Genomic DNA, 27,756 nt, shown 5'->3' with positions numbered 1-27,756 from the left:
TCAGGCAGCCCTGAATAATCTACCCCTCCTGTTCCTGAAAGGTGGATAAGTTTCTATTAAATTATATCCAAAAGGAGGTATATTTTGATTTTAAACAAATATGGCACAAATGAAGTGGCACCACAACTAACATGAGAGAAACATGTGAACAGACCCTATTTGCATTTATGATTTTCCCCCCATCTAATTCCACTCTATCCAATGCTTCCTGAAATCTCACTGGCACTGACATCCTGATAAATTCTAAAAGGAAGAAGGGAAACAATCTAACCGGCAGGATGGGTGTGGCAGAGAGGTCATGGTGAAAAAGGAAAGTGCAGCTGCTCAAGTGTATGCAGATAAATCATGAGGTTCAAAGGCTGAAAGGAACTGTGTGACACTGCACAGTCGCCCTGGCAGCTGAGGACAGACTTCTCATGAAGGAACACAAGCCTCAGGTTCTTTTGTTTAGCTGATTTGCAAACAAGCAAGTCACAAGACCAGCCCTCCCAACATCTCATTAAGCAGCAGAAAGCCTGTTTCCTTTGGGAAAAGCTAGTAGAGGTGTCTATGTCCTCTGATTGCAAAAAGGACTAGATTTCTCCTGAAGTCTCTGCTATTGGAGAAGACTTGCAAAGGCTGTCATGACAGAGTGCAAAAAACATGTATTTAGAATTAGGTATCAGCCCATATCCTTTCTATCTATTTCTGTCAATTACCCTCCCTGAGTTTCAAATTCCTTATCTGTAAAATGTGGAAGATTGAATAAGCAAAGAAACATGACTCTAAATTTCTAAAAAGATTTCTTCCCTCTTCACTCTCTTTTGATTAAAAAAGCTTAAATTCTAAAATCATAAACTAGTTGCCTGCTTTCTATATACCTTAGGTTAATTTATACATTTTCTTTTTTTGTTTGTTTTTAATTTATGCATTTTCTTAATAACACTGTTATGTTTAAAAACATGTGCACCTGTTTCAGGATGACCCCCTCTGAGGTCTCTGCTACCAGTTTGGTGGAAGGGCACAGGATCAGGATCCTGGTGCCAGGTCAGTGTCTGGGTCAGCAACTACGGCCCACTTTCCAGCTGATGCTTTGTCAGGAGACAGTAGTTTCCTTTTCAAAATGTTTGCTATTTGCTTAGAACAATGGTGGATAGGTATTCATGTGACCCACTGCCTGAACAAGCAGCTTATGCTATTTCTCCAAAGCAGAATTAATTCATATAATTTTGTCAAGTACTCTGGCCTGAAAGTTCTTCTAGAAAACCTTGTGCTATCATCATTTCTAAGTAACTTAGTAGTCTAATAGTCATAATTAACTTAATCAGCCAAATATAAAACCTTCTCTCCACTGTCTTGGCAAAAGTCAAATTCTTTAAGTTAGAAGTCAGAGTTGTGAAACCAAATTAACTTTGCTTCAGCCTGTATTACTTCAGGCTCCCACATTTCTGCTTGAAATTGGAAATCGCCAATGAGGTGCTCAAAGTATGTCATACTCCCAAGTCACATCTCACCATCGTTCATATCCATATGATAGAACCAAGCCCCATTTGGTCTTGTTTAAATTTTATTATTTTTTGTTACCATTGTTATTAGTAACAAACCAATAGAAACAGGATAACAAAAGGAAAAGTTCAGGATAAATAACTTCTCCCTTATGAACTATAAGGCAAGCATACATACATCCTCCTCTGGTGCCAGGTATTTCCTCCCCTCACTGTCTTACAGCAAGTCACACAAAACAGCCCACAGAACCAGGGCAGTTTGATGCAGCTGAGTGAAGTCCTCCACTCATTCCTGGTCTAGATGACTAGCTTCTCCATGCTAAGCGTACTTGTAGTTTCATCCTCTTCATTTGACCCAAAGTATCCCGGGAGGTCCAGCATCCTCTGCTCCACCTCTGTGAGGCCAAAGGAGGAATTGTCATAGAAGCCAAACTCTGGGTGGGAGGGGAAGCTCTGACACTTGTCTTTTCGACATTGAGAAGGGCTCTGAGGACTGACCCTCTGGTAGCTTTCCTTAGGGGATGCGGGGGAAGACTGCTTTCTGCAGACACTCCTGTGACTGGGGGACGGGCCCCTCCGGGCTCTGTGAGGCTCTGTTCTCTCAACTCCCACCACCAGTCCCGCCTGGCGATCCCCCAGCTCCGCTTTCCTGGAGGGCTGCCCCACGGTGCACGATCTAGGGAGAGGGCTCAACGGGCCGCCGCTTCCTCCTGCTCCTTGGAGAAGCTCCAGTCTTTCAGGGAACAAGTGGACGCCCCGACTTGGAGGCCTGACTTTGTCCTCTGCATGGTCCCAGGTCCGCGCCCTGGAGCTGTAGGCAGGGACCTGTCTCGGCATCAGCGTGGACATGCTCCTCTCCCTGAACGGCCGGGCCTGCTTGGTCTCATGGAAACTAGCCGTCCTCCGGAAGTGGGGGTTCCTGGGGTGGGTCCTGTCCAGCGGGGCCCCTCTGCTGCCCACATGCCTCACCTGCGACTTGCGGATGAGGGTCTGGCTAGGGCTAACCGCACAGCGGGCCTGAGACACGCCCACGTCCAGCCTAGAGGGAGGCCTGTCCCCAGCATGGGCTGCTGGCTGATCCAGAAATGGGGATTTGATCCGGAACTTGTTTGCAGCAGCTTCTTCCGAGCTTTCCAAGTCCAATGGCTGCAGGCCAGCCGCAGCATCTACGGCAGTGTCGGTCAGGGGACTCTGTGACACATGGTACACTTTGGTGGTCTCCGTCAGACCTCTCTTCTTCATCTCCTTCAACTGCTGCTGCGCAAGGCGGTAACTGAACAGTGGGGGGATTATCTTCTGGGCACCGGACTGGAAGCTCTCGCTGCCCGAGGCGTCATCCTCAGGGGCCACGGGAGCACTCAGGAAGGCCAGTGGGATGCCCACGCCTGCCCCGGGCCCGTCGCCTGTGTCCGAGAAGCTGCCGCGCTGCTCGCCCAGCTCACCCAGCTCGCAGATGGTCTCCTGGTCCGAGTTCTTGCGGAAGCCGGGAGTGTGCACGGAGCTGTGTCGCACGGGGCTGCTGCACTTGGGGGTGCGGCCGAACCTCCTCCACAGCGTGATGAGCACGGTGGCCACGATGATGAACAAGCACAGGGATATACCAGTGACCGTCACGATGTTGTTGGACTTCGCTGGACCCCGGGGCTGAAGAGGAGGCAGGACAGATGGTCTGAAAGCTGCAAAAAAAAAAAAAAAATTGTGGGGGGAAACGAATGTATTCTGAGTATTATTCTCTCTGAGTGGTTCTCAGGGCTCTGAGTGGCTTGATGTAATCATCTAGCAGTTAAGGAAAGGAGGAAAATGATTCTCTTCTGGTCTTACATAAGGATCTCTGCTGGCAGCTGAAACCATACGAGGTCACCACCAAAGGGGAAACACTGCAAAAATAGAGACCCATGCAAGTGAGGCGACCAGGTAAGCCTCCATCAAGGCAACGCCTGTGCTCACCAGCTCCTGGTGAACTCATCACATTTTCTGTGTAGAAGCAGCATGCAGGAAATTTGAAGGTAAAATCAAGGCTTTCCTCTTAGGACAATGTAATCATGGTATCTAGTGAAATATACCTATGAGAAGCACATTGGAAACGTCTTACCAAGTATAAAATTGGAAATGCAAAATGATTTAAGTAGGTTAAATGTAGGTAACCTAAATTTGCACATCATAACAGAAACTAAATGATGAAAATAAGATTCTTGACATTATAATACAACTCATATCCCCTTTCTAATATCCAGAAATTGTCTTTGCTAAGTGCTAAAGCCTCTGCTTCCTCCCTCTCTATTTTGATCTGTCCACTCTCCTTCTCATTTTCCATGTGGTGTGGGTTTTTCTTTTTATCTCCTGCTCTCTCAAATTGGTTTGTCCTATGGTAATCAAAATGTTTCATCAAGTGCAGGTGCCACCTGGAGCCTCCACCTGTGCTGCCTCTGAAATACCTTGGCAATCTGAGACAACTATTGCCGCCTGACTTCCCCTCTGTCCCCCTTCGTCACCCATCCTATCACTTTTTCCACAGTCTTATCATCACCAACTGTGCTTCACCCCTCCACCTGTCCTCCTGCCCTCCACCTATCCCACAACCTTTCTAGTGAACCCCAAAGGATAGCTGAATGCAAACTCCTCAACAACCCTAACCTTTCCACAAAGCACCTCCTTGTCCCATCTAAAGACTGGCTACCCTGTGGTGTATTGCTTCCCCGACCCTCTCAGTGGTGGCTGTCACACATGCATGTACATCCTGCATATGAAGGTCAGACAAGTAAGTGTGCAAACTCATCCTAGAAAAAGTCCTACACACTTCACTGCTGAATATCACTGTGGTCACCTTTGAAGTATTCCTCTTGGGAAGCTATGCACCAATGCCAACATCTAGTCCACCTTTCAAAGCAATTTTGGAACTCTTTTTCTAGAATGGCCATCAGAGCTGTCATAGTACTGCACACTCAAATACACAACAGTAATGAATGCTACTCGGCAATATATTGCCACATGTTGATACAAACACAGCTGTGAGACACTGGTATACCAAGGTTATGAAACCTGACTGAGTTGTTTGTACAGTGCTCCCAGCATAAAGGCACAGTGGAAAGTTGGCAAATTTAATTGTACTACAACAGCTCTCATGGGCATTCCAGAAAAAGAGTTCCAAAACTGGTTTGAAGGGTAGACTAGGCACTAGCATCAGTGCATAGCTTCCCAAAGGGAAAATTCAAAGGTGACCATAGTGATATTAAGCAACGAGGTATGTAGCACTTTTTCCAGGACCAATTTGTGAACCTAATTGTCAGTCTTTGTAAGCAAACAGGGCCAGCTATGCAGCATGTGTTCCCCAAGCTCATTCTTGACTGCCATTTTCAACCTGCACTCCTTTCACCTCCATATAAAACTTTCATTCCTTTGATGCCCATACCCACCCACCTAGACCACCCTCAACACCATTATTTCCCAACCTCTTGCCAGACATCAGTCACTCTAGCACATGGGTTATAGTCTTTTTTGCTATCCCAAGGTAGGACAATCCCAAGTGAAGATGACTTCAAGTACATCCAATACATAGTGTCTTCCCACCGTCTGCAGGTATTCCTCTTCTGAAGTCTTAAACTGCACAGCCTGCTTTCTGGCCGTGTCCTCCCCTTTCACTCATTCACTATTCCCACACTAGATTATTCATCACTGAGACTTGATTGTCCAATCCTCCATTTTTCCCCAATCTGCCATCCACCTCCTAGCCTCACTTCTATTCCTAACCAACTTACATCCATGATCTGTCACTGAAATAATTTTCCTTCCAACAACCTCAACTCTCTTGACTTCTAATACTGAGCCATCTTCCGTCTCCTGGTCTCCAGTAAAAGTCCAACCCTAGGTAAACCCAGACATGTGAATTCTCAGCTGCTGCACCCAGACCCTGAACACTGGTGGAGAAAATAACACACCCATGCAGGTCGATGTAAATCATCAGGCAAATACACCCCTAGCTTCTTCTTCCATTCTTTCCTAGCCCATAAACTTACCAGAAGTCATATCTCAATTTTCCTCTTTTGCTACATTATCAGTGGGAGAAGTGACCTTTTACAAAAGGCCAGGCTACCAGCAAATTCTCTCTAGGCCAACCTTCCCCAGGGGATCATCACTCCTTAGCAATTTTCACCAGCACAAAAACATGCCCAAATTCTTCTCACTTTAATTGTTTTATTCAACAGATTTAGGGGGTACAGGTGTTTTTTATCACATGGATGAACTATATAATGCTCAAGTGAGGGATTTCAGTGTACCCATTGCTAATAATGTACATTGTACTGGACAGGTAGATTTTTATTCCTCATCTCCCTCTCCCCCTCCTTCCTTCTTACATGTCTATTATACCATTTTATGAGCACTATACCCCTTATTTAGCTCTCACTTATAAGTGAGAACATGTGGTATTTGTTATTTGTTTTTCCATTCCTGAGATACTTCACCTAGGTCTCCAGTTCCATCCAAGTTTCTGCAAAAGACTTTATTTCATTCCTTTTTATGGCTGTGTAGTGCTTCATGGAACACATACACCACATTTTCTTTATCCATTAAGGAATTGATGGGCACTTTGGATGATTTCTTATCTTTCAATTGTGAATTGTCCTGCAGTAAGCATTCAGTGCAGGTGTCTTTTTAATAAAATGACTTAGTATACCCAGGAGTGGGATTGCTGGGTGAAATGGTAGCTCTACTTTTAGTTCTTTGAAGAATCTCCATACTGTTACCATAGCAGGTGTACTAGATTACATTCCCACAAACTGTGTATAAGCGTTTCCTTTTCATCACATCCATGCGAACATTTGTTTTATTTTTCAGTAATGTCCCCTATAATGAATGAAGGTAGTATCTCACTGTGGTTTTAATTTGCAATTCCCTGATAGTTAGTGATGTTGAGCATTTTTTCATATATTTGTAGGCCATTTCTCTATCTTCCTTTGAAAAAAATTTGTTCATGTCTTTTTCCCACTTTTTCATGGGGTTATTTGCTTATTTCTTGCAAATTCTTTTGATTTCTTGGTAGAGTCTGAATATTATCCCTTTGTTGGATGTATAGTTTATGACTATTTTCTCCCATTCTGTAGGTTGTCTATATACTCTGTTGATTATTTCCTTTGCAGTGCAGAAAGTTTTCAGTTTAAGTCCCATTTTTTATTTTTATTGTTGCTATATTTGCTTTTGGGGTTTGTGTCTTTATCTAGACCAATGCCCAAAAGAGTTATTCCTATGTATTCTTCTAGAATTTTTATGGTTCCAGGTCTTACATTTAAGTCTTTAACCCATCTTGAGGTCATTTTTATACATAGTGAAAGATGGGGATCCAGTTTCATTCTTTTGCATTTGGCTACCCAATTATCCCAGCACTGTTATTTGAGTAGGGCATCCTTTTCCCCAGTGTATTTGTCTATTTGTTGAAAATCAATTTGCAATAGCTATATGGCTGTATTTTTGGGTTCTTTATTCTGTTTCATTGATCTGTGTGTCTACCACTGTACTAGTGCCACGCTGTTTTGGTTATTATAGCCTTATGGTATAATTTGGAGTCCAGCCATAAAGTAATGCTTCCAGGATTCTTGTTTGTTTTTGCTTTGACTATTCAGGCTCTTTTTTGGTTCCATATGAAACTTGGGATTGCTTTTTCTAAATCTGTGAAAATTATGCCTGTATGTTGGGGAGAATTACATCGAATCTATAAATCACTTTGGGCAGTATGGACATTTTTGAAATGTTGATTCTTCTAATTCATGAGCATAGGATGTTTTTCCATTTGTTTTTATCATCTGTGATTTCCTTCTTCAATGTTTTATAGATCTCCTTGTAGAGATCTTTCACCTCCTTGGGTTAGTAGATTCCTAGGTGTTTTATTTTCTTTGCAGCTATTGTAAACAGTATTGAATTCTTGATTTGATTCACAGATTGACTATTATTGGTGTTTAGAAGTGCTAATTTATGTACATTAATTTTATAACCTGAGACTTCACTGATTTTATCAATTCTATGAGTCTTTTGCAGAAACTTTTAGTTTTCTAGATATAAGATAATATGGTAATCAAACCAGGATTATTTGGCCTCCTCTTTCCCAATTTGGATACCATTTATTTCTTTTTCATGCCTGATTCCTTCTCATCTGGAACCTCTTCTCTTAGCCCAAGTTGGATAGCTTTATGGTACACATGGTCTCCTCTGCTGGGAACTCCATTGCTCAGTGAAGAGAGGGAGAAGCCCCTGGATGGTGTGCTTGAGTCATACCCTGGAAGACTGACCCGGCATGAGAGGGCAGGTGCACTGAGTCTTTAATACTGCTGTCCTCCTCAATCTCCCAATTCCCCTGTGGTTGTCACAGGTGGTCAGCACATGTGGTGTATTTGCCCTGGCACAGCAGGGGTGATGGGGAAGTAACAGCAATGTTTCAAACTGGAGTAGATGCAGCATTCTGGGGCTGGGACCTCAAAATGGCACTAATTTCAGTACTCTAGGTTCATAAGTCAGTGAGACCCTGCTCTACCTTCTCTCTGGAGCAATGCTGCTGTACAGTCTCTAGTTAGCTCCCCGTGTCAGTTCAGAGGCCTGCTGCAGTGGATGAACCCTCCTGTAGTTCCGATGCCAACGTCCAGAGGGGAAATCTGGAGCAGCAGGATTCTCTCCTCTGTCTCTTCCCCAGGTATCTTTGATCCTGCTGAGGACATTGCCCCATGTCTCTCTCCTTCACTTCTCTATTGATTCCCAATGCTCTCTCTTAGACAATCAATCCAATGGTGACTGTCTGCTTAGCACCTCTGATCCTGTCCATGAGAGCAGCATGTGTTGCCTGATTTTAATCTGCTGTCTTTGCCCCTTACTCCTCTTCTCACTTTAAAAAGACCATTTTTAGCCCTCCACACTGCCATAGCTATATTTTTCTCCTTGTGTCCTCAACCAAATTTATAGAAAAAGGAGTCCACATTTGTTGACTTTTTGGCTCCACATCATCACCTCTGTCTTCTGCAACCCATACTCAGGATTCCAGTGAAACAGCTGCCAAGGTCATGAATATGCTCTTAATATCCAAGTTCAAATCCATCCTGCAGCATTGGCTTCTGTTAAGACACTTCTTGCAACTTTCTGTACCTCTTAGTATCAGTGAGAAATATTGACTTGTGTAATTTAGAGAGAAGAACATGGATTCTGGAGCCAGGGAGATTTAGATCTCATTTCTGACTCCACTAACTCTACTGTCTCCACTGGATATCTCACCACTCAATCTCAATGTGCCTAAGTCTTGATATCTTGCCCCAGAATCTGTGTTTCCTCTAATACACCTGCTCTCAAGGGAATTGCACCAAGTACACATAGTTGCCAGTACTAGAATCCTGGGTTCTATCCTTTATGATTCTCTCTCTATCTCTTGCCAGAGTCTTTTAAGCAAGGCAGGTATTGCAATAAGTGTGGGTTTTATAATAATGTTACTCTATAAATGGGAAAATAAATTCTTTAAAAGTAAAAAAAAACAAACAAACATTCTTTTACTGCCAAACAAAACTCTAACTTCCTAACCAAGTGAAAATAGTTGAATGATGGAAGACTTGTTCCCTGATAGATCACTTCCTTCATCTGCAGCAGCTGCTGCGAACAGTGGCAGCAGCCCTGCTATTACACATTAAGACCTTCTTCATTTAGCTGTTACCTTGTAACTCCTGCTGGCTCCCTCAAAAACTGCAGCTGGAAAAAACCCAGAAGCTGTTGGGCTTGCCCATCCCTTCCTAATCTAATCTGTTCCCTTTCACTTAAAGTGAAGGAGATTTCCTGAAGCTATGCAGCCTGAAAATAGATCTTTACATTTCCAAGGATGCAAAAAGTAGGCTGAGTAGGAAAAAAAAGAACACTTGGAAAAAATGATTATTTTTACCCACATAAGCATTTATCTGAGGACCACTTATAGTAGAAATTGCACTTACCCTTCTTGCTAATTTATAATGTCTCAATTTCCAGTTCCTACCCAGTATTAATTAAAATGCCAGATGATGAAATAATATGACACACAATTTTTTTTACATGAGATGATGTATTTAAAGTACTGACATATACTTGGTGGTCAAGCAATGGTTGATATTGTTATAGCAGATACAGGTGATCGAGTAGACACCATTGCAACTGATTTTTAATTAATTTAGGTATGTGAAACTCTGGATGGAAAGTCTGAACACAACATGTCACTGAGAATTGAGAGGATGAGGTGTATTTGAAGGAAGTTATACACAAAAGAGAAGCTGTGGAAAGTGGAAGGGGCTTGTAAGTAAAAGAGGAAACCGAGAAGAGAGCCTTGATGGGCGGTACCTGTGGCTCAGTGAGTAAGGTGCCGTCCCCATATACTGAGGGTGGTGGGTTTGAACCCAGCCCCGGCCAAAACTGCAACAACAAAAAAATAGCCAGGCATTGTGGCAGACGCCTGTAGTCCCAGCAACTTGGGAGGCTGAGGCAAGAGAATCTCCTAAGCCCAAGAGCTGGAGGTTGCTGTGAACTGTGACGCCACAGCTTTCCACTGAAGGTGACAAAGTAAGACTCTGTCTCTAAAAAAAAGAAAACAGTATGAGATCTAACTAAAGAAAGAATGGATTGGGGGTGTGGCCCAGGGCCTGTGAAAGAAGACAGGCAAATGCAAGACAGGGAGAAAGCCTGGTCTGAGGCTTCCATAAGAAAATGACAGAAGAGAGAACAACATCCTTAAGATGCCGGGATGAAGGGAACAAGGCCAGTGGCACTGGCTGGAAAGATAAGATAGCAGGAAGGATTTTCTAAGGCCACAGGTGGAGACACTAGCTGAGATATTGCCAGGTGCCTATGGTTTGGAGTAAAAGGTGCTCTGATAGCCAAACAGAAAAGCACCTAACTCCTCCAGATCCTAAAGAAATAAAGAATTACAGGGTTTTTTAATCTGGAATTTAAGAATAGAAGGAGCCAGGACTTAAGAGATGGACGTCATCTAAGGGTCAGAACCAGAGCAAAGGTTAGCCAACCAAATAGAGGTTGTTCATCAAGAGGTGGGGTGGGGTGTGGGAAGAGGGAGGATTACTCACTGCTGTGGCTTATAGTAAAGGAAGAGGATTTAGCTCCATAAGCTGAAACAAACCTAATTAAGCTCTGTGAGCATCACATCCCTAGGCCATTTACATCAAATACTCATTGACTGGCTACTAGTGTGTAACTTGGAAAGGCTTAGAAAACGCAGGAAAGGCCAGTCCCCAGTTAATAGTAAGAAGAAATGTTCCTACCACTTCCTAGGTAAGGGAGGTAAAGAATAAACTTAGCCAGGGAAAGGACAGGTACTCTTACTCTATTTTTGATAAATAACGGTTTATATGGTCCCCTTGGGCTTATCTTTTTTTCCACAGTTTTGGTGGGGAGAAGCAAAGGAAAAAATAAGAAAAATATTAGGAAGAAATGATCATTCCTCTCCCATTTTTGTATTTTTAACAAATTGACTGCCCCACTAGAAAAAATTTTTCCTTGGTGTCATAGTGTGTTTTATTAGATCAAGTTAGGTCAAGAGATATGTGAGTTATATATGCTTCACAAGGCCCCATGCTCAAAACTAGTATAAGTTAAATATGTACAACTCACATGGAAGTTAATTATGTTAATAATTATTTAATATAGCTGAATCTTTAATTAAGGTATACTTCCTTATCTTTTCCCTACCCTCTACAGTGTTAAATCCCATCATCTCCTGGTAAGCTACCCTCACAGCTATTTCCAGTCTTATCCATGCTAATAAGTACAGTGTTAGTACAACCAACAGCAATCATAAAGCACTAATGAGTCCACTGCTAAACTCAGACTGGTGATTCTCAGGCAGGCCTGGATTCAATAATGCCTTTTGATGGAGGCTCTATGGAGAGACTCAGAAAGGAAGCAAGAATACCTACCAGCACACTCCTCCAGAGAACATAGGGAGGTCTCCACGGGCATTCCAGGGCAACCAGGTCTGGTGGGGAAAGAAGTGAGACACACTCGGCGACGCTCTCTGACACCATCCCCACATGTGGTGCTACACTGGTTCCATGGCTGCCATAGTCCCCAAGTTTCTGCAAGGACATAAGTCATGCTTTTAACGCTAGTTCATTTGAGATTCAGTATTTAACTGCACCCAAATGAAGCAGCAAAACTCAAATCTTAAGCCTTGAAAAGTCAGTGAGTAAAAACATTCCCAGAGATGAAGAAAGCTGGAAAGAATGTTGCTCCTAACCTTACAACAAAGAAAAGCTATATAACTTACATAACCTTAACTTTCCTAGAATCCGCCAGAGAGCTAAAGTTGCAGGGCAACCAACTATCCTGCAATATAGGAAAGATAGGCTCTTCCAATGCAAGATGTGAAGCAGCACTTGTTTACCTTGGACAAGTACCAGGCCCCCTGTAAGCTAGTGAGAAGAATTCATTCAAAAAATGTAATGAACTGCTTAAAGTCTAGTGTGGACTAGCACAGAATATAGAACTCTGAGAAGCCACATACACAAGTAGAATTTATACCCACTTATAGGCTCTTCACAGATCTCACCAAATGCTCACAAGAATGACTGAGGGCAGGTACAAGCCCACACAAAGCTTCCCTCATAATGGAGGACTGAGGAGGAAAGGGGTAACACTGAGGAAAAGACACAAAGGCTCATCTAGATCCTTCTCCTCATTTCCACTACCAAATAAAAGTCTCAGCCACTGGGGAAAAGATAGCAAATCCTGTCACCAAACAGTATGAGTAAAGACCAAATGTTCCTAAGGAATGGAATAAGAAAAACTCCTTTACCCTTGGGGAAGAGCCAAAAATATCTTAGGCCCAGACTACAAGAGATCTACTGCTGAAAAGGGGCAAGATAACCAAGAAGGCCCTAGAAACTCAGGACATAGAATGTGCCTAGACTGAGGTTAAACTCTTCCCCTACTTCAGGCTAGCAAGTAGCAAGTATGAAATGCTAGGGGTAAGGGGGAGCAAGAGGTGAAAACCTCTCAGGTATGCAGGCTCAAGCCTAAAGCTGAGGGTGGAAAAGAAGCATGGAGAAAAACCCTCTGGCAATGAAACACCTTCCCTAAACAAAAGTAACACTAGAAAATTTTGGTATCTGTCATGCACTGAGGGCGGCCTCAGCAACAGGAAAAATCCAAACATGGCTCAATTCCTTACTATGTGAACCCAATATTCATACTATACACCTAGAAAAAAACAGAGGTAAGGCCATTCCAGGCATAAATACCTGTGTCTTCAGTTCCCAACTAGATGTCCAGCTTTCAAACAAAAATTACAAGACACACAAGAAGCAAGGAAAAAAGAATAAACTATCAAGAGACAAAGTGATCAAGAGAACCAGACTCAGATATGTATGTATGACACATATATTAGAAGTATAAGAGAGAATGTAAAATAATTATGATTAATATATTAAAGACTAGTGGGAGAGGTAAACAAGATGTATAAAGAAATAGAAAATTCCATCAGAGAGTTGTAAACTAGAGTAAAATGGAAATGTTTGAATTTAAAAATAGGTAACATGGAAGGCTCATCAATAGACTTTGCACAGTTTTGGAAAGAAATAATGAACTTGAATAAAGGTCAACAGAAATTACCCAAACTAAAAGACAAAGAAGGAAAAAAACGAGTGAATAAATGGAAAACCCAAGAGCTATGGGACAATATCAGATAGACACTCATACATGTGATTTGAATGCCAAGAGGAAAAAAGAGAATAGTGCAGAAGAAATATTTTAAGAGAAAATACCCAAGAATGCTCCAAAATTAATGAAGTACACCAAACCACAAATCTAAGATATTCAGAAAATACCCAGTAGGATAAACACAAAAAAGCTAAGAAAAACTTAGACACACTATACTCAAACTGCTGAAAACCAAAAACAAAATCTTAAAGGATATGGCAGAGGTTGAGGGGGTGGAAACATACCACACAAAGAATAAAGATAAGAATTACAGGGCGGGCTGGGTGCCTGTGGCTCAAGTGCCTAAGGCGCCAGCCACATACACCTAAGGTGGTGGGTTCAAATCCAGCCCAGGCCCACCAAAGCAGCCATAATGCTGCAACCAAAAAATAAGTGAGCGTTGTGGCAGGCGCCTGTGGTTCCAGCTACTTGGGAGGCTAAGGCAGGAGACTCACTTGAGCCCAGGAGTTGGAGCTGTGAGCTGTGATGCCACGGCACTCTACCTAGGGGGATAGCTTGAGGGTCTGTCTTTAAAAAAAAAAAAAAAAAAAAAAAGAATTATAGGGCAGTGCCTGTGGCTTAAGGGAGTAGGGCACCAGCCCCATATGCCAGAGGTGGCGGGTTCAAACCCAGCCCCGGCCAAAAGCTGCCAAAAAAAAAAGAAGAATTACGGCGGACTTCTTGTCAGAAACTATGTAAGCCAGAAGAAAATAGAATGATATCTCTAAAGTACTTAAAAAATTACAACCAAATAAAAATATCTTTCAAAAATAAAGGAGAAATATTTTACCAGACAAATAAAAATTTAGAGAATTGATTACCAGCAGTCCTTCACTACAAGAGATATTAAAACAAATCCTTCAGACAGAAGGAACATGATACCAATCAAAAACTTATATCTATATAAAGAAATGAAGAATGTTAGAAATAGCATATATAGGTAAAAAGGTAAATATAAAATTAATTTTTTCCAACTTTTATTTTTTTGGGACAGAGTCTCACTCTATCACCCCAGCTAGAGTGTCATGGGGTCATAGAACTCCTGAGCTCAAGCAATCAACCCACCTCGGCTTCTCAAAGTTCTAGGATTATAGGCATGAGCCACTAGGCCTGGCCATTTTTTCCTACTTTTTATTTATTTTTATTTTCCCTACTTTTTAAATGCTCTATAATTGGTAGTCTAAAGCAAACCTTAGCAATGTATTACATGTTTAATAACATATAGAAAGTAAGATATACAAGAACAATCAGACAAAGAATAGGAGGAATGAATTGGAGTGTACTGTTCAAAGATCTTTACACTGTATGTGAAGTAATACAATACTTGAAGGTAGATTGAGAGTAAAGATGTACACTGTAAACTCTATGACAACCACTAAACACATTTAAGGAATAAACAATCAACTAATAGTGCCAGTTAAGTAAATTATAAAAATACACAATTAACCTAAAAGAAAGCAGGAAAAAAGAACAATAGAACCTATGTGACAATAAATCCAGCAAAACAGATCTTAATCTGACCATATAATAACGATATAAATAATCTAAACACCCTAAGTAAAAGACAGAAATTGTCAGATTAGATTTTTAAAAGCATGATCCAATAATACTGTTTTGTAAAAAAGAAAAAGACTATTTCACATACATAGTATAAAGACATTCATAGATCAAATGTGAAAGGATGGAAGAAGAGATACCTTATGAGCATTAATCAAAAGAAAACTGAAGTGGCTATCTTAACATCAGACTAAATAGACTGCAAATGCAGGGATATTACCAGGGCTAAAAAGGAACATTATCTAATGATAAAGAGGTGAGTTCAAAAGGAGCCTTAATAATTAAATAAGAAAGCACCTAACACCAGAGCTTCAAAATACACACAAGCCCCTCCCAGAAAAGTCATTATTGATTGATAAATGCAAGCCTCTCTTCCAAGCAAATATGCAATTACTGTCAGATAGAATAATTGAATTAGTTCCCTATAAAGAATTATCCTGAATCTCCTCCCTGTCAGTACTCATCCAATGTCAAGACCTTGCAGGTCCTGCCAACACCAGGTACAAAACACCCTGCACATAAAGGCTGCTCTTCATCCTTTATGGGGAAAACTCCTAATGCAGCCAAAGGTGTATAAAGTGCTACAAAACATGAAAGTACAGGGCAGATGCACTCTCAGGGGAGCCAAGTGGTGCAATCTTTGCAGTGAGTAATGGAATATGAGTTATTTTAGCAATTAAAAGGCTCTCAGGATTTCCACAAGAGTGGGAGCATTATAACCACTATTCTGGACCAACATCTACTGAGGCATGGTTAATGATGTTCCATCCAGAGGTCCAACTAAACACAATATTGGTTCTGTGGTTCCCAGATCACACCGCAGCTCTTCCTATAGCAGAACAATGAGCCAGCTTTTTCCTCAAGGCTTCAGAGCTGTTCCAACACTAAGCCTCCAATGCTTAAAAAAGCTTTGAGAAAAATCTCATAGTATAGTCTTTCTTACTTAAAATATTAAGATTTATTTTTGGAAAGTCTACTATGATGAAATATAAATTGAAAATTAAGTCACTGTATAATTTACCCTTCTCTCATGTTTAAGACCACAAAAGGTAGAATTATAAAGGCTAAGAATTCTTTCACCGCTTTTTCTGACCTCTTCTTTTACTTGATACAGAGATAATTTACTTAAATACATAAAGTCACTTGTCAAACTGAAAACAAAAATTCCATTAGTGAAAAACAGAAAAAAAATCAAAGTTTTGATAAAAACATAAATCTTAATGTCAAAACAATTCCATCTTGAAATATTAATTATTCTTTTCCCTTTAATTAAAACTATAGCTTATCAGATAATTAACAATAAAAATAAATGTTTTATGTTTTTATTTCTAAATCAGATTAATCAAACAGGAAACACAGGAAATCATGCAAATAAAGCAATGATTAAATTTAATCAGGAAAATTTAAAAATGCTTTAAGTGACTCTATCCCTGAAGATCTCTCCTTATAACTTTGAGGAAACCAGGAATGATGGCACATGCCTCTAAACCCAGTTACTCAAGAGGCTGGGTGGGAGGACTGCTTTAGCCCAGGAGTTTAAAACTAGCCTGGTCAACATAGCAAGACACTATCTCAATTGAAAAAAAAGGGGTGAGGAAAATACTTGGCAAAATTGGAAATCATTAGGTAACTATAGTTCATGTATTAGAAATGAAATGCAAGATGGCCAGTACTACAAATCTCACTTCAGTCTTGCTGTTTTGCTTCGTCCTGTTTAGAGACCCACACGTGCACTCAAACTGCATAATGGACCTGTGTGGCCAGGCCAAATGCCTTCAGACTATTATAGAGGTCATTAATTCTGTCTGGAATGTGAAAAGGGAAATGTTTCTGCCCCCAAGACTATCTGAAGGCATACAGCCTATGAAATTATGAAATATTCACATCTGTAAGACATTTTGCTCTAAAGACCCAGATACCAAAACAATAATGCTTATTAAGAAAATTCTATAGACATAAGTGAATAGCTATAAGTAGGAGGAGGGGTGAAGGGCCCTGGAATCAGCAGTTCAGATTTTCTTTGCATAAAACAAGGCTCACAAATGTTAAACAAGTACATGCCAGAGCCAGTGGACTCCCAAGTGGTTACAGGTCTTCCAAAAGGGGAGGATGGCATATGATAAGCCAGTGAGTTGAGGAAAAAAAACAGAACCTTTGATTTTCTAATATAAAAGCTTTATGTTGTTTAATACATGGGTTGAAAGTTGATTGTGTGGAAGGTAATTATAGAATAGTGGTAAAAGCAAATTCTCATGCTAGTTTACTTGATTTGTGTTCTGGTTCTACCATTTGAAACACCACTGACCTTGAGCACATACTTAATCTTTCTGTGCCTCCATTTCTTCACCTGTAAAACAGACAATACAATAAGCCTACCTCATAGAGTGTGGGGAGAACTAAATAGGTTCCCAAAACACTTAAAACAATGCCTGCTGAATAAACTGTAATATAAATGTTATTTATCCCATCAAAGGGATTAAAGAACATGGTCATTTTTGACAACATCCATGATGTATTTGCGATAAACTGCTATTTACATACCTCCCAAGGTCCTAAGACATATTTAGAAAAAAAGACACAAACATACACATTACTCCATTTTCAAAAGGAACTAACAAATAAGAAATTCAGTGTGGGTCACACAAGTCACAGTGCATCACTGAATGATGCCATTTGGCAAAAAAGACACTCTGTACTGGTCAGAGCTATCAATCTGAACAGAAAATGAAAAAAGAGAGAACTCACGTCAGTCATAAATGTATATACTAAAAGACACTGAGATTCCTACTGTGAGCCTAAATTTCATCTCTCAGCCCAACAGAGCCAGAGCCACTTCAGGCGAACCCCATGAAAAATTGGGGTCTGTGTGTTATCCCTCCAGGTACCCCGAGGCCTGCTGCTGGGCGCGCCTGGCAGCTGCCGCTCTGGCAGCTCACACAGAACCCTGACCACCCTTAGCCTCAATAAGCAGAAAGTCACCCCCATCCTGTCCCTCTCCAGGGTCCCACTAATAGTGCCGTGGGGGTTAAGAACCCCAGTCATTAGACACTGAATGAAATCATCTGTGAAAAGCCCAAGAGCCTGGAGAATCAACAAGGGGCCAATCCTGCCCCCAAGTGTCTTAATCAAATGGCTCAAAGTTCTTGACTTCCCTCAGTTCATGTCCATTAAATTCAGTCAGAACATTTTTTGCTGAAAAATTCTTTTTTTAAGAAGACAAGAATGTCTTGATTAAATTAAATGATTTTTCTCCAAAAACCCAGCTGCGACTGGGCAGACCTGAGTTTAATTTTCACTTTTAAAAGCATGTGTTCAGGCTTGGCACCCTTAGCACAGTGGTTACAGTGCCAGCCACATATACAAAGGCTGGCGGGTCCGAAACCAGCCTAGGCCAGCTAAACAACAACAACTGCAACAAAAAAAATAGCCAGGCGTTGTGGCGGACGCCTGTAGTCCCAGCTACTTGGGAGGTTGAGGCAAGACAATCGCCTGAGCCCAATAGTTTCAGGTTGCTGTGAGCTGTGACACACGGTACTCTACCCAGGGCAACATAATGAGACTCTGTCTCTCATAAAAAATAAAATAAGATAAAATACAAACTGCAATATATATATATATATATATAATAAAATAAAAGCACCTATTAATGCACCAGGCATACTAAATGGACCAAAGAAAGAACATAAAAAGTTTCATGGCTATATAAGCTGAGTTTTGCAACCAGTGAGCTTCCCCTATCTGTGGGCTGGGGAGAAGACAGGGAGAGAAAGGGCATAACAAGCAACGACAGAGGTGGTCAACGCCACAAGAGAAGAACTAAAGGATGCTATGCCACTTACAGCAAAGGAAGCTATGCCAGAAAAGGTCAAGGAGTAACAACCTGAATGGTGACTTGGCGGATGAGTGAGTTAGGCAAGGGAAGGTGGGAGCAGGAAAGTGGGACTCTCACCAGCCCAGAGATAGTGATTGTAGAGGTGTTATTTTTTGCGGGGGATGGGAGTCCCACCCACATGTCAAGGGAGGTGACTGAAAGCTTTTAAGTGGGGGACCAGCCTGAGCAAGAGTGAGACCCCATCTCTCTCTACTAATAATAGAAAAACCAGCAGGGCATTGTGGCGGGTGCCTGTACCCCCAGCTATTCAAGGGGCTGAGGCAGGCAGATCAATTGAGGCCAAGAGTTTGAGGTTGCTGTAAGCTATGATGCCACGGCATTCTGCCCAGGGTGATAGAGTGAGACTCTGTCTCAAACAAACAAACAAAAACCCCAATCCCTCTGTTCACAGCAAGGGCAGGAAGTAGAGGAAAGGGGGAAACCAATTAGAAAGCTGCTGGAAGAGTCCAGGTTAGGAGTCGTAGAGGCTTAACCCAACAAGGAAAGTGGAATCACAGAGAAGTAGAGAAATTCAGACGCCCAAAAGACAAAGGCACAGGATTCAGTGAGGCTGGTGTACAGAAGGAGAGACGCTGGTCTCTGGTTTGGACAAGCAGATGGATAGTGGAGCTGCAGCACTCTGCCCAAGGTGACTGGGTCAGGGTTGGAGGTGCTGGGAGACATCTGAGAGATGCCAGCAACCCCAGAGGGCTTGGATGCCTGGTAAAAGCAGGGGATGATATCAATCTAGGCCAGTGTTTTTCAACCTTTTTTATCTTACTGCACACTTGAACCTGTAGTTAAACTTCCATGGTACACTTAAATTATGTTGATCAATTTAAAAAGAGTAAAAAAATGAATATACATACTGTGCTTTGAACTTCTCTCAAAAATAATTTAATTAATGATCTTTAAAACTTTTTGCAGCACACCGCTTGAAAATCACTGACTTAGAGCAGTTAACATCAAGACTGATCACTGGCTAATATGTGACAGGTAAAAGAGAAAATGACCAGCACCTGGGGGATGAGACAGGCAGTGGAACCGGCAGGGAGGAGGGAGATGAGTGTGGTGTCCCAGAATTGAGTCAATGGAGACATGGACCGACGTGTCCCTGGGTCAGGAACCTGAAACTCATTCCTGGCTGCTTCCGTGACAGCATTTTCAGGGGAGGAGTGAGAAGTGGAAACCAATTTGCTGTGGGTTATAAAGAGAATTAAAGGCAAAGAAGCAACCCCCAAAGTGTAGGCAACTTTTTCAAATAAAGTTTTTGGGCTATAAAGGGAAGAGGAGAGAAAGAAGGTAATGCCTAGGGGAGAACGCAGAGTTAGAGATAGTTTTAGTTTTGCTTTTAATAACAGAATTAAATATATTTCAAAGATCATGAGAATTAACCAGTGAAGGAGTGACAGCTGAAAATGGGAGACAGAGGGGAGATGACTAGAAGGTTCCAAAATAAGCAGAGGGGCTGACCTCCACAGTGCAGGGGAGGTGTGACACTTTTTCCAGTGACAAGAAGGAAGAGAAAGGATGCGCCTGACCCCTATAGGCTCACAGGCCTCTAATAAAGTGGGAGCTTGCAGAGTTCCCAGCTAACAGTTTCCAGCCCCTGTGCAGTATTTGGCAAAGTCAACTGAGTTAACCAGCAGGCAGGGGCTGAGGTCTGAGCAGAGGGGAGGTCTAAAGGGCTGTGATACAGAACAGTTACCCCTGGCCAGGGTGACATGCTGGGGAGCATTCAGGCCCTGCTAATGCTGGAGGCAAGATGCACCCACAGTGGTAACTGCCTTGGTGTGACCTGGTCATGTAGACTTGGTAGCCTGGGTACAGTAGGCAGCTGGCAGATTAGCTAAAGTCAGGGAGGGTGGGGTGTGCCCCACAGGTACACCATCAGGACAGCAGGGCAGAGGAGTTTAGGATGTCGGTAGGAGGAGAGCTAAAGAAACCACAGAATCTAAGCTAGATAGAGAGGTGAGTGCAAGCACCAGTGGAGGCAAGAGCCACAAGTAAGGGATTTCTATGAAGAAGGGTTTTTTGCAGCAAGGAACACTTAGGATTACAGACCAACACAGTCAGAGGCTTGTGCAGTCAGGGGGCACTGGGCTTAGTGGGGATGAAAATAAGAACAGCAGGTAAGCGGGCCTGACCACCACTGCCCAGCTAAACCACATGCTAAGAGCAGGCTTGTCTCCAGGAAAAGGAAAGAAAGGCCAGGCGCAGCATGGGGGATGGACGGGACTGCCACAAACCGCTTCTTTGTGATGAGGCAGGGCACTACACAAAGAATCAGGATGGGAGGTGTTTAGAAATCTTGCTTTCATTTCTCCAAATCTACTGAGTGACAGGGACAAAACCTCAGCTACAGGCAGACAGATAGAAATTATTAACTACAGTTTGGGATTTAGCTTTGAATTCAAATCATGTCTACCATGGACTTACCACATAATGTATTAGTAGGATTTTTAAAACATAGTGATAGTTAGTGTTTATTGAGCCCTCCTTGTATGCCAGTCAGTCTGCTGAGAAGGTCACATTTATTTCATTCAGTCCCCACAACTCTGAGGTGGTATATTCTCCTGATTTTACTGACATGGGACTGAGATCTAAAGAGGGTCTGTTTACCACAACTCTTAATTTTTCAGATAAGGATGATAATGTCAACTGGTGCCTTATAAGGAATGAGCCATAAAAATGATGGTACAATCTACCTAAAGTTCATGTAAATTATAAATAATAATTCTGATTACATGAAGACATTCTTTGATTTTAAAATGTTTAAAAATCTCTATACCAACCTATATTTCTCTGAATTAGCATGCACTCCTTCTCCTTTGCAGAAAAATGACTTCTGCTTGAAACGCCAAAGTCAAAGCAGTATTTATTCTTCCCCATTTCAAACAAAGTACAGTTAAACTCTGTTCTCCTCTCTCCCAGGGGCAGGCTGTTCGCAGCCACCTGCATAGTCCTCTCCCCAGAGTGTCCGGGGTTGTCCTTGAAGACAGTGATCACCCCCTGAACAAAGATGCACGGTGGGGGCAGCACCGTCACCTCCACACCAGACTCACACCTGAGTTCTGGCACCATCACCAGTTTGTATCCGAACTTCTGGGCCAGGTCAATGGGTCCCGTGGAAGTAATGACTGAGTCTCGCTCCTGCAGCTTCAGCACCACAGTGACATAGGCTTCTGGTCCCACAGGTGCACAACCAAACTCAACCCATTGACCTTGAGCAAGTTCTGTCCTTTTGCTGGTTCTTATCTCCAGTGGATGCCCCAGAGTTGCACTTGCCTGGGGGTGACTGTTGGTGAAGATGACATCCACCATGATGTCAGGCTTGGGCATAGGAAACGGGCAGAGTGGCTGGCTAGTGAAAAGACCCACCTGGAAGGTGCCTTCTGCTGCCGTGGAGGTCCTATTCAAGTCGATGTGAAAGAGAGGCCATTCCACCTTCAGAAAGGCACTTTTCTCCCCATGGAAGAGTGGAGTGCTATTGTCTATTGATTCCAGAGGCATTATGAACTGGTAGTCACCAGCCTCTTTGAAATAGAAGCACTCAAACTTGAGTGTTCCCCGGGACTGGTTGGTCAGGATGTACTTAGTGGTCACAGTCTGATTGGTGTTGGCCTCCAAAAGCAGTACAGATACGTTCCTCATCGTCCCATTAACACCATCAGAATACTGGAAATACACAGACACTGACCTGTTGCTTAGTGCTACATGGCCTGGTTCTCCCAACAAGAGATATTCAGCTTTTCCAAGCACTGAAATGAAATGGTCAGGGTTGGTTTTAAAAAGGTGCATTTTTTGTTTTAAGAGATAGGATTTTCTGTCACCCTGGGCTAGCATGCAATGGTACAATCATAACTCAATGCAACTTCAAAATCCCTAACTCAAGTGATCCTCCCGCCTCAGCTGCCCAAGTAGCTGGAAATACAGGAGCACCCCACCACACCCAGCTCAAAAACAGCACTTTAGATGGAAGAGAAGTTAGAACTGAGCCAAGGATGATGTAAAATGATGCTGAGTACAGATCTGGGAGCTGGACATTACACTCTTTCTAATCTAAAAGCTCCTTCATCTTCATCTTTCATAGTTATGTTTAAAAATAATTAATTAGGCTCACCACCCATAGCTCAGTGAGTAGGGCGCCGGACACATATACCGAAGCTGGCGGGTTCAAGCCCAGCCCGGGCCTGCTAAACAGTGACAACTGCAAACCAAAAAACAATAACAACAACAACAACAAATAGTCAGGTGTTGTGGTGGGTGCCTGTAGTCCCAGCTATTTGGGAGGCTGAGGCAAGAGAATGGCTTAAGCCCAAGAGTTTGAGGTTGTGACGCCATGGCACTCTACCAAGGGCAACATAGACTCTGTCTCTAAATAAATAAAATAAAATAAAATAAATAAAAATAATTAGTGACACTCTGAATTCACAACACTCAACAATATATCTATAATGAAAATCTATGAAGCTGGAATAATTGACAATTCTCAGGACAAAAATCCAATACCTCACTTTTTCCATGTTAATCATTTCTGGTCTTTAGGTATTTAGGGAAAATGGATATACAGTGAAGTAAGAGAAAGCTTTATTTAAATGACACAATACAAACTGCTCTAGATTATTTTAAATATAAGATACTAAATTTATTTCAAAGTTATTATTTTCATGACAAATATTTGGGAATGTTTTTATCCGTAAAGGAACCAGGGTCTTCAGTTTGTGCAAGGCAGAAATTTTTAGGTGGGCCTGCAATTCTAGCACTCTGGGAGGCCAAGTTGAAAGGATTGCCTGAGCTCAGGAGTTCAAGACCAGCCTCAGCAAGAGGGAAACTTTGTTTTTACTAAAACTAGAAAAACTAGCTGGGTGTTGTAGCAAGCACCTGTAGTCCCAGTTACTTGATAAGCTGAGGCAAGGGGATTGGTTGACCCCAAGAGTTTGAGGTTGCCATGAGCTATGCCAACATAGCATTCTACTCAGGGCAACAGAATAAGACTCTGTCTCAAAAAAAAAAAAAAAAAAAAAGAAAGAAAAGAAATTTTTAGATGGATACGAAAGGTTGACACTTTATTCTGCATGGGTAATCCAAGGAATAGAGTAAACACTATGAAGTAACTAGGCTTGTAACTAAGCAATTTTAATGTCATTATAGTGACTGGTATTGGCATAAAGAGTATAGATGACTATTAGCTTCCAAATTATCATTCAGCTAGAATCAATTATATCTTTTAAAAAGAGACCTCACAAAGCAGCTGAAGGGAAGAGTGCAAAGAAAACAGACACACAAAAATCCTTGTTTCTAGTTTGAACCATTTCCAAAAAAATATGGAAGAAGACAAAATTTGGCAATGGCCTAGGCAAGACTAAGAACTCTAGATTTAAGGGACGATAGTGCCCTTTATGTTTGGAAAACTTAATGTACATATGTACATATTAATTTATTACTCTTATTATACATTCATAATACATACATAATGTATACATATCAGATATGTATGTATCTGATGTATGTATCACATGTCCAAAGGGGCTCATGTGTTTTTGTTTTGGCTGCAGTCTTTAAAATATCCTTATAGATATTCAGTCAATGATTATTAAAATCAGCACATGAATATCTTGGCACACAGAGGTGAGTATTTTTTAATTAGCTCAGCACTTCACTTAGCTCTTATTAGAGATGAGGTGAAATAAAATATCTAAAATTTGGGTAGACTTGAACGCTTAGTCGCCACTTGTTTGAAAACAATAGAATAAAGTTCTTGCTGTTGTTTTCACTTAGGCAAAATAGAAGTTGAGGGTTATTCCCTTTTGCATGGAGCTCACTTAAGGGGATGTAGGTAGCTGGTCCTACTACAGCTTGTGTGTGAGTACAGAGCTGACCTGGTACCTTGAAGAATTAGTGGCTAAAGAGACTCAGCACTTAACACAGCCACAAAAGTTAAGACTGAGAACAAAGCCACATTAATTTGAATCTGAAGGGGGGCAGGATGGTTATATGGTGCATTTTAAGATTAAGAGACATACACTACTTCATTAACTAATGAAAGTCTATTATGAAAGATAGGAATTGTCTGGCTCAGTGCCTATAGCTCAAGTGGCTAGGGCGCCAGTCACATACATCAGAGCTGGCAGGTTCAAATCCAGCCTGGGCCTGCCAAACGATGGTGACAACTACAACCAAAAAATAGCTGAGCATTGTGGTGGGCGCCTGTAGTCCCACCTACTTGGGAGGCTGAGGCAAGAGAATCACTTAAGCCCAAGAGTTTGAGGTTGCTGTGAGCTATGACACCACAGCACTCTACCAAGGGTGACAAAGTGAGACTCTGTCTAAAAAAAAAAAAAAAAAAAAGGAAAGAAAGAAATATAGGAATTGTCAGTGAGGCAGGTCTGATTCTGATTTAATGGGGGGGGGGCAATCAATGAAAGAAACACACACGCCCAGTTGGAAATGGAGAACAAAGATACAATTGACGGATTCCAGCAGCAGCAGATCAGAGGTGTATATAAAGGGAGAACTTGCTAGTTATTACTCCAGGACAGACAAGAACACATCCTCATTTAGAAAACTTCTATGTCCTGATAATACTATAATAGTTTTCTCTATGCTTTGTTTTCCCCTTGCCCCATTTCTTTATTGTGTTTAAAGTAAGCAGTGTCTCTACATAGGCATGTAGCTTTAAAAAAACCCTAACTGGCAATGGTATATTTTGATCGATAGGAAGTAGAGATGAAAAACATAAATACAAAAATCCCTTCCTTTCCATTAGTGACCTATCCATTCATCCTCTACATTCGGTTTTATGCTCATTCAACTTTTATTTTATATTCTAGTAACGTATCTTGCTCTTAACAACTATAAACATCCCTGAATACTTAATTTAAATGGAGAGTATTTATGTTTTATTTATCACTGTGAAACCAAGAAGACCTACACATTTTTGTAGAAGGCCATTATTAAAGCAATCTATTTTTAGGTAGGAATGAATTACTTTGAAAGAATTAAATTTCACATCAGTTGTTCATGAATAAAGTATCTTCTTGTTTAATTAAAATTTTTTTGATTTTGTTTTTGTTTTGAGACAAAACACTCTGTCATCCTGGGTAGAGTACAGTGGCATCACAGTTCACAGCAACCTCAAACTCCTGGGCTTGAGCAATCTCATTGCCTCAGGCTCCCAAGTAGCTGGTGCTATAGGAGTGAGCACTATAGGAGCGCTCTATCCTGGACTAGTTTTTCTATTTTTAGAAGAGATGAGAGGGGCCTCACTCTTACTCAGGATGGTTTGAACTCCTGAGCTCAAGCAATCCACCCACCTCACCCAGCGTGCTAGAATTACAGGCATGAGCCAGTGTACCTGGCCTAAATAAACTTCTTAAAAGACTGAGAAGGGACAGCTACTGAATGAAAAGAACAGCAACATGCTCTGGCCCATTTAACTGGCTGTGACGTTGATCAAGAATACAAGCCAGTATTCTCAGATCACAACACAATTTTTTCATCAGATTTGAAAACAATTTCCACTCCCACAACACCAACTGATTAGATGTCTCTGAAGCATCTGAAAACCATCAAAAGTAATGAAGATTATGTCATATTGTTGACTCTATTGATTCAGTGGTTGTATAAAACTCTAAAAGTGGAAACAAACTGAATGAGGAGAACTAACTTTAAGCATCTACTATATGCTCGGATGTTCAAGATGTTTCACGTTCTTGATTTTATTGTATCACAACAACCCCGTGAAGTCAATATTATTGCTAAGGTTTAAAGAGACTAAGAAATTTGTCATGACTGAAATTCAGATGGGTTCCAGAGATACTCAAGCTTCAAAATTCTCGCATCAAGGGAAATCTTACATAGAACCTCAATATGCAGAACATCACTGCTGTGGGGGGGAGAGGAAGTGATTTATTATACTGAATTACCAGAAATTAATCAAAGAGAACTCAAGGTAACATGCTTGTCTCCAATTTGTTAAAATGCAAGAGCTAAAATGTGTTTAAAGTGAAATTTCAATCAATCGTGCCAAACCTCTAAAACACCTTAAGAGGAGCAGAGTTGTGAGGATCACACCTTAAAGGGCCCTGCATTACAGGCCCACTCTGCCTCCTCCAGGAAGGGAATCAATATAACACACTTATAAACCTCACACTTAAGTTTATTGCCACCTACAGCATTAAGTATGCTTACAATAATACTCACCATAGTCACAGAGCAGCACCAACAACAGATTTGAAAAGTCTTTCAACATTGGTTTCATTCTGATCAGCACAATCCCAGGTCTTTAGTCTCCTCATGTCCTTTCTAACATCCAAACTGTTACTTAAAACAAACAAACAAAAACCACCTGAAATTAGAACCTCAAAAAAGTGATGGCTCCATTCAATGTGATTCATAAAACAGTAATCATAAAATGACAAAACTAGCCGAGAAGTCAAACATCCTAAATGATACTGTAAGGAAACTAGTGAGGACATTAACTTTCCCAGGGGCAATCACCTGTAATTACACAAGTCCCTTTCATTCTACTGTAGCTCACCTGTCAAAAACAATCAGTTATGCTCAGCACCAAGATTATCTTTGCAAAACACTGAAGTCTCTTCTTAAGTGGAGAGTTTTTTATTATTTGCTTAATTTTATCACAGCTAATAGTCAGTTTAGATAATAAAGTGTACATTTTCACACTATTTATCTGTTTGGCATTTCACACTGATCAATTTACTAAACTTTTGCCAAATTTTCACTTAGCATTGTGTTGTTTACATCCAAACCATCCTTGCCTGGCTTCAAAAAGTAGGCTATTAACACTTCCTTGCACAAGTGGTGTGTTATCATATTGCTTCATTTCTTGATTCCCAGGCACTATATGAAACAGTCAAAACTTTTTTTTTTTTTTGGCCGGGGCTGGGTTTGAACCTGCCACCTCTGGCATATGGGGCTGGTGCCCTACTCCTTTAAGCCACGGGCACCAACCGGAACAGTCAAAGCTTTTTAAAAGATACAAGCCAGCCATAGTGGCTCACCTATAATGCCAGCACTCTGGGAAGCTGAGGTCAATGGATTGCCTGAGCTCAGGAGTTCAAGAGCAGCCTGACCAAGAGCAAGACCCCATCCCTACCCAAAGTAGAAAAACTAGCCCAGCAT

At 41.5% G+C, this 27,756-nt stretch overlaps 1 protein-coding gene across 1 annotated transcript; it reads right to left on the bottom strand.

Moving 5' to 3' along the window:
• Window positions 1–1,600: 1,600 nt before the first annotated feature.
• On the bottom strand, window positions 1,601–26,932 carry THSD1 (thrombospondin type 1 domain containing 1). Its single transcript, XM_003801801.3, has 4 exons — window positions 26,815–26,932; window positions 21,405–22,370; window positions 11,402–11,560; window positions 1,601–3,160 (listed from the first exon to the last, which is right to left on the bottom strand). Exons 1-4 carry the CDS (start codon window positions 26,870–26,872, stop codon window positions 1,782–1,784), a joined length of 2,562 nt encoding a protein of 853 aa, XP_003801849.1. The 5' UTR covers window positions 26,873–26,932; the 3' UTR covers window positions 1,601–1,781.
• Window positions 26,933–27,756: the final 824 nt, after the last annotated feature.

The sequence above is a fragment of the Otolemur garnettii genome, unplaced genomic scaffold, assembly GCF_000181295.1.
Source record: "Otolemur garnettii isolate 467f Iridium unplaced genomic scaffold, OtoGar3 scaffold00221, whole genome shotgun sequence".
NCBI lineage: Eukaryota > Metazoa > Chordata > Mammalia > Primates > Galagidae > Otolemur > Otolemur garnettii.
This window is presented reverse-complemented; position numbering and strand designations above follow the sequence as displayed.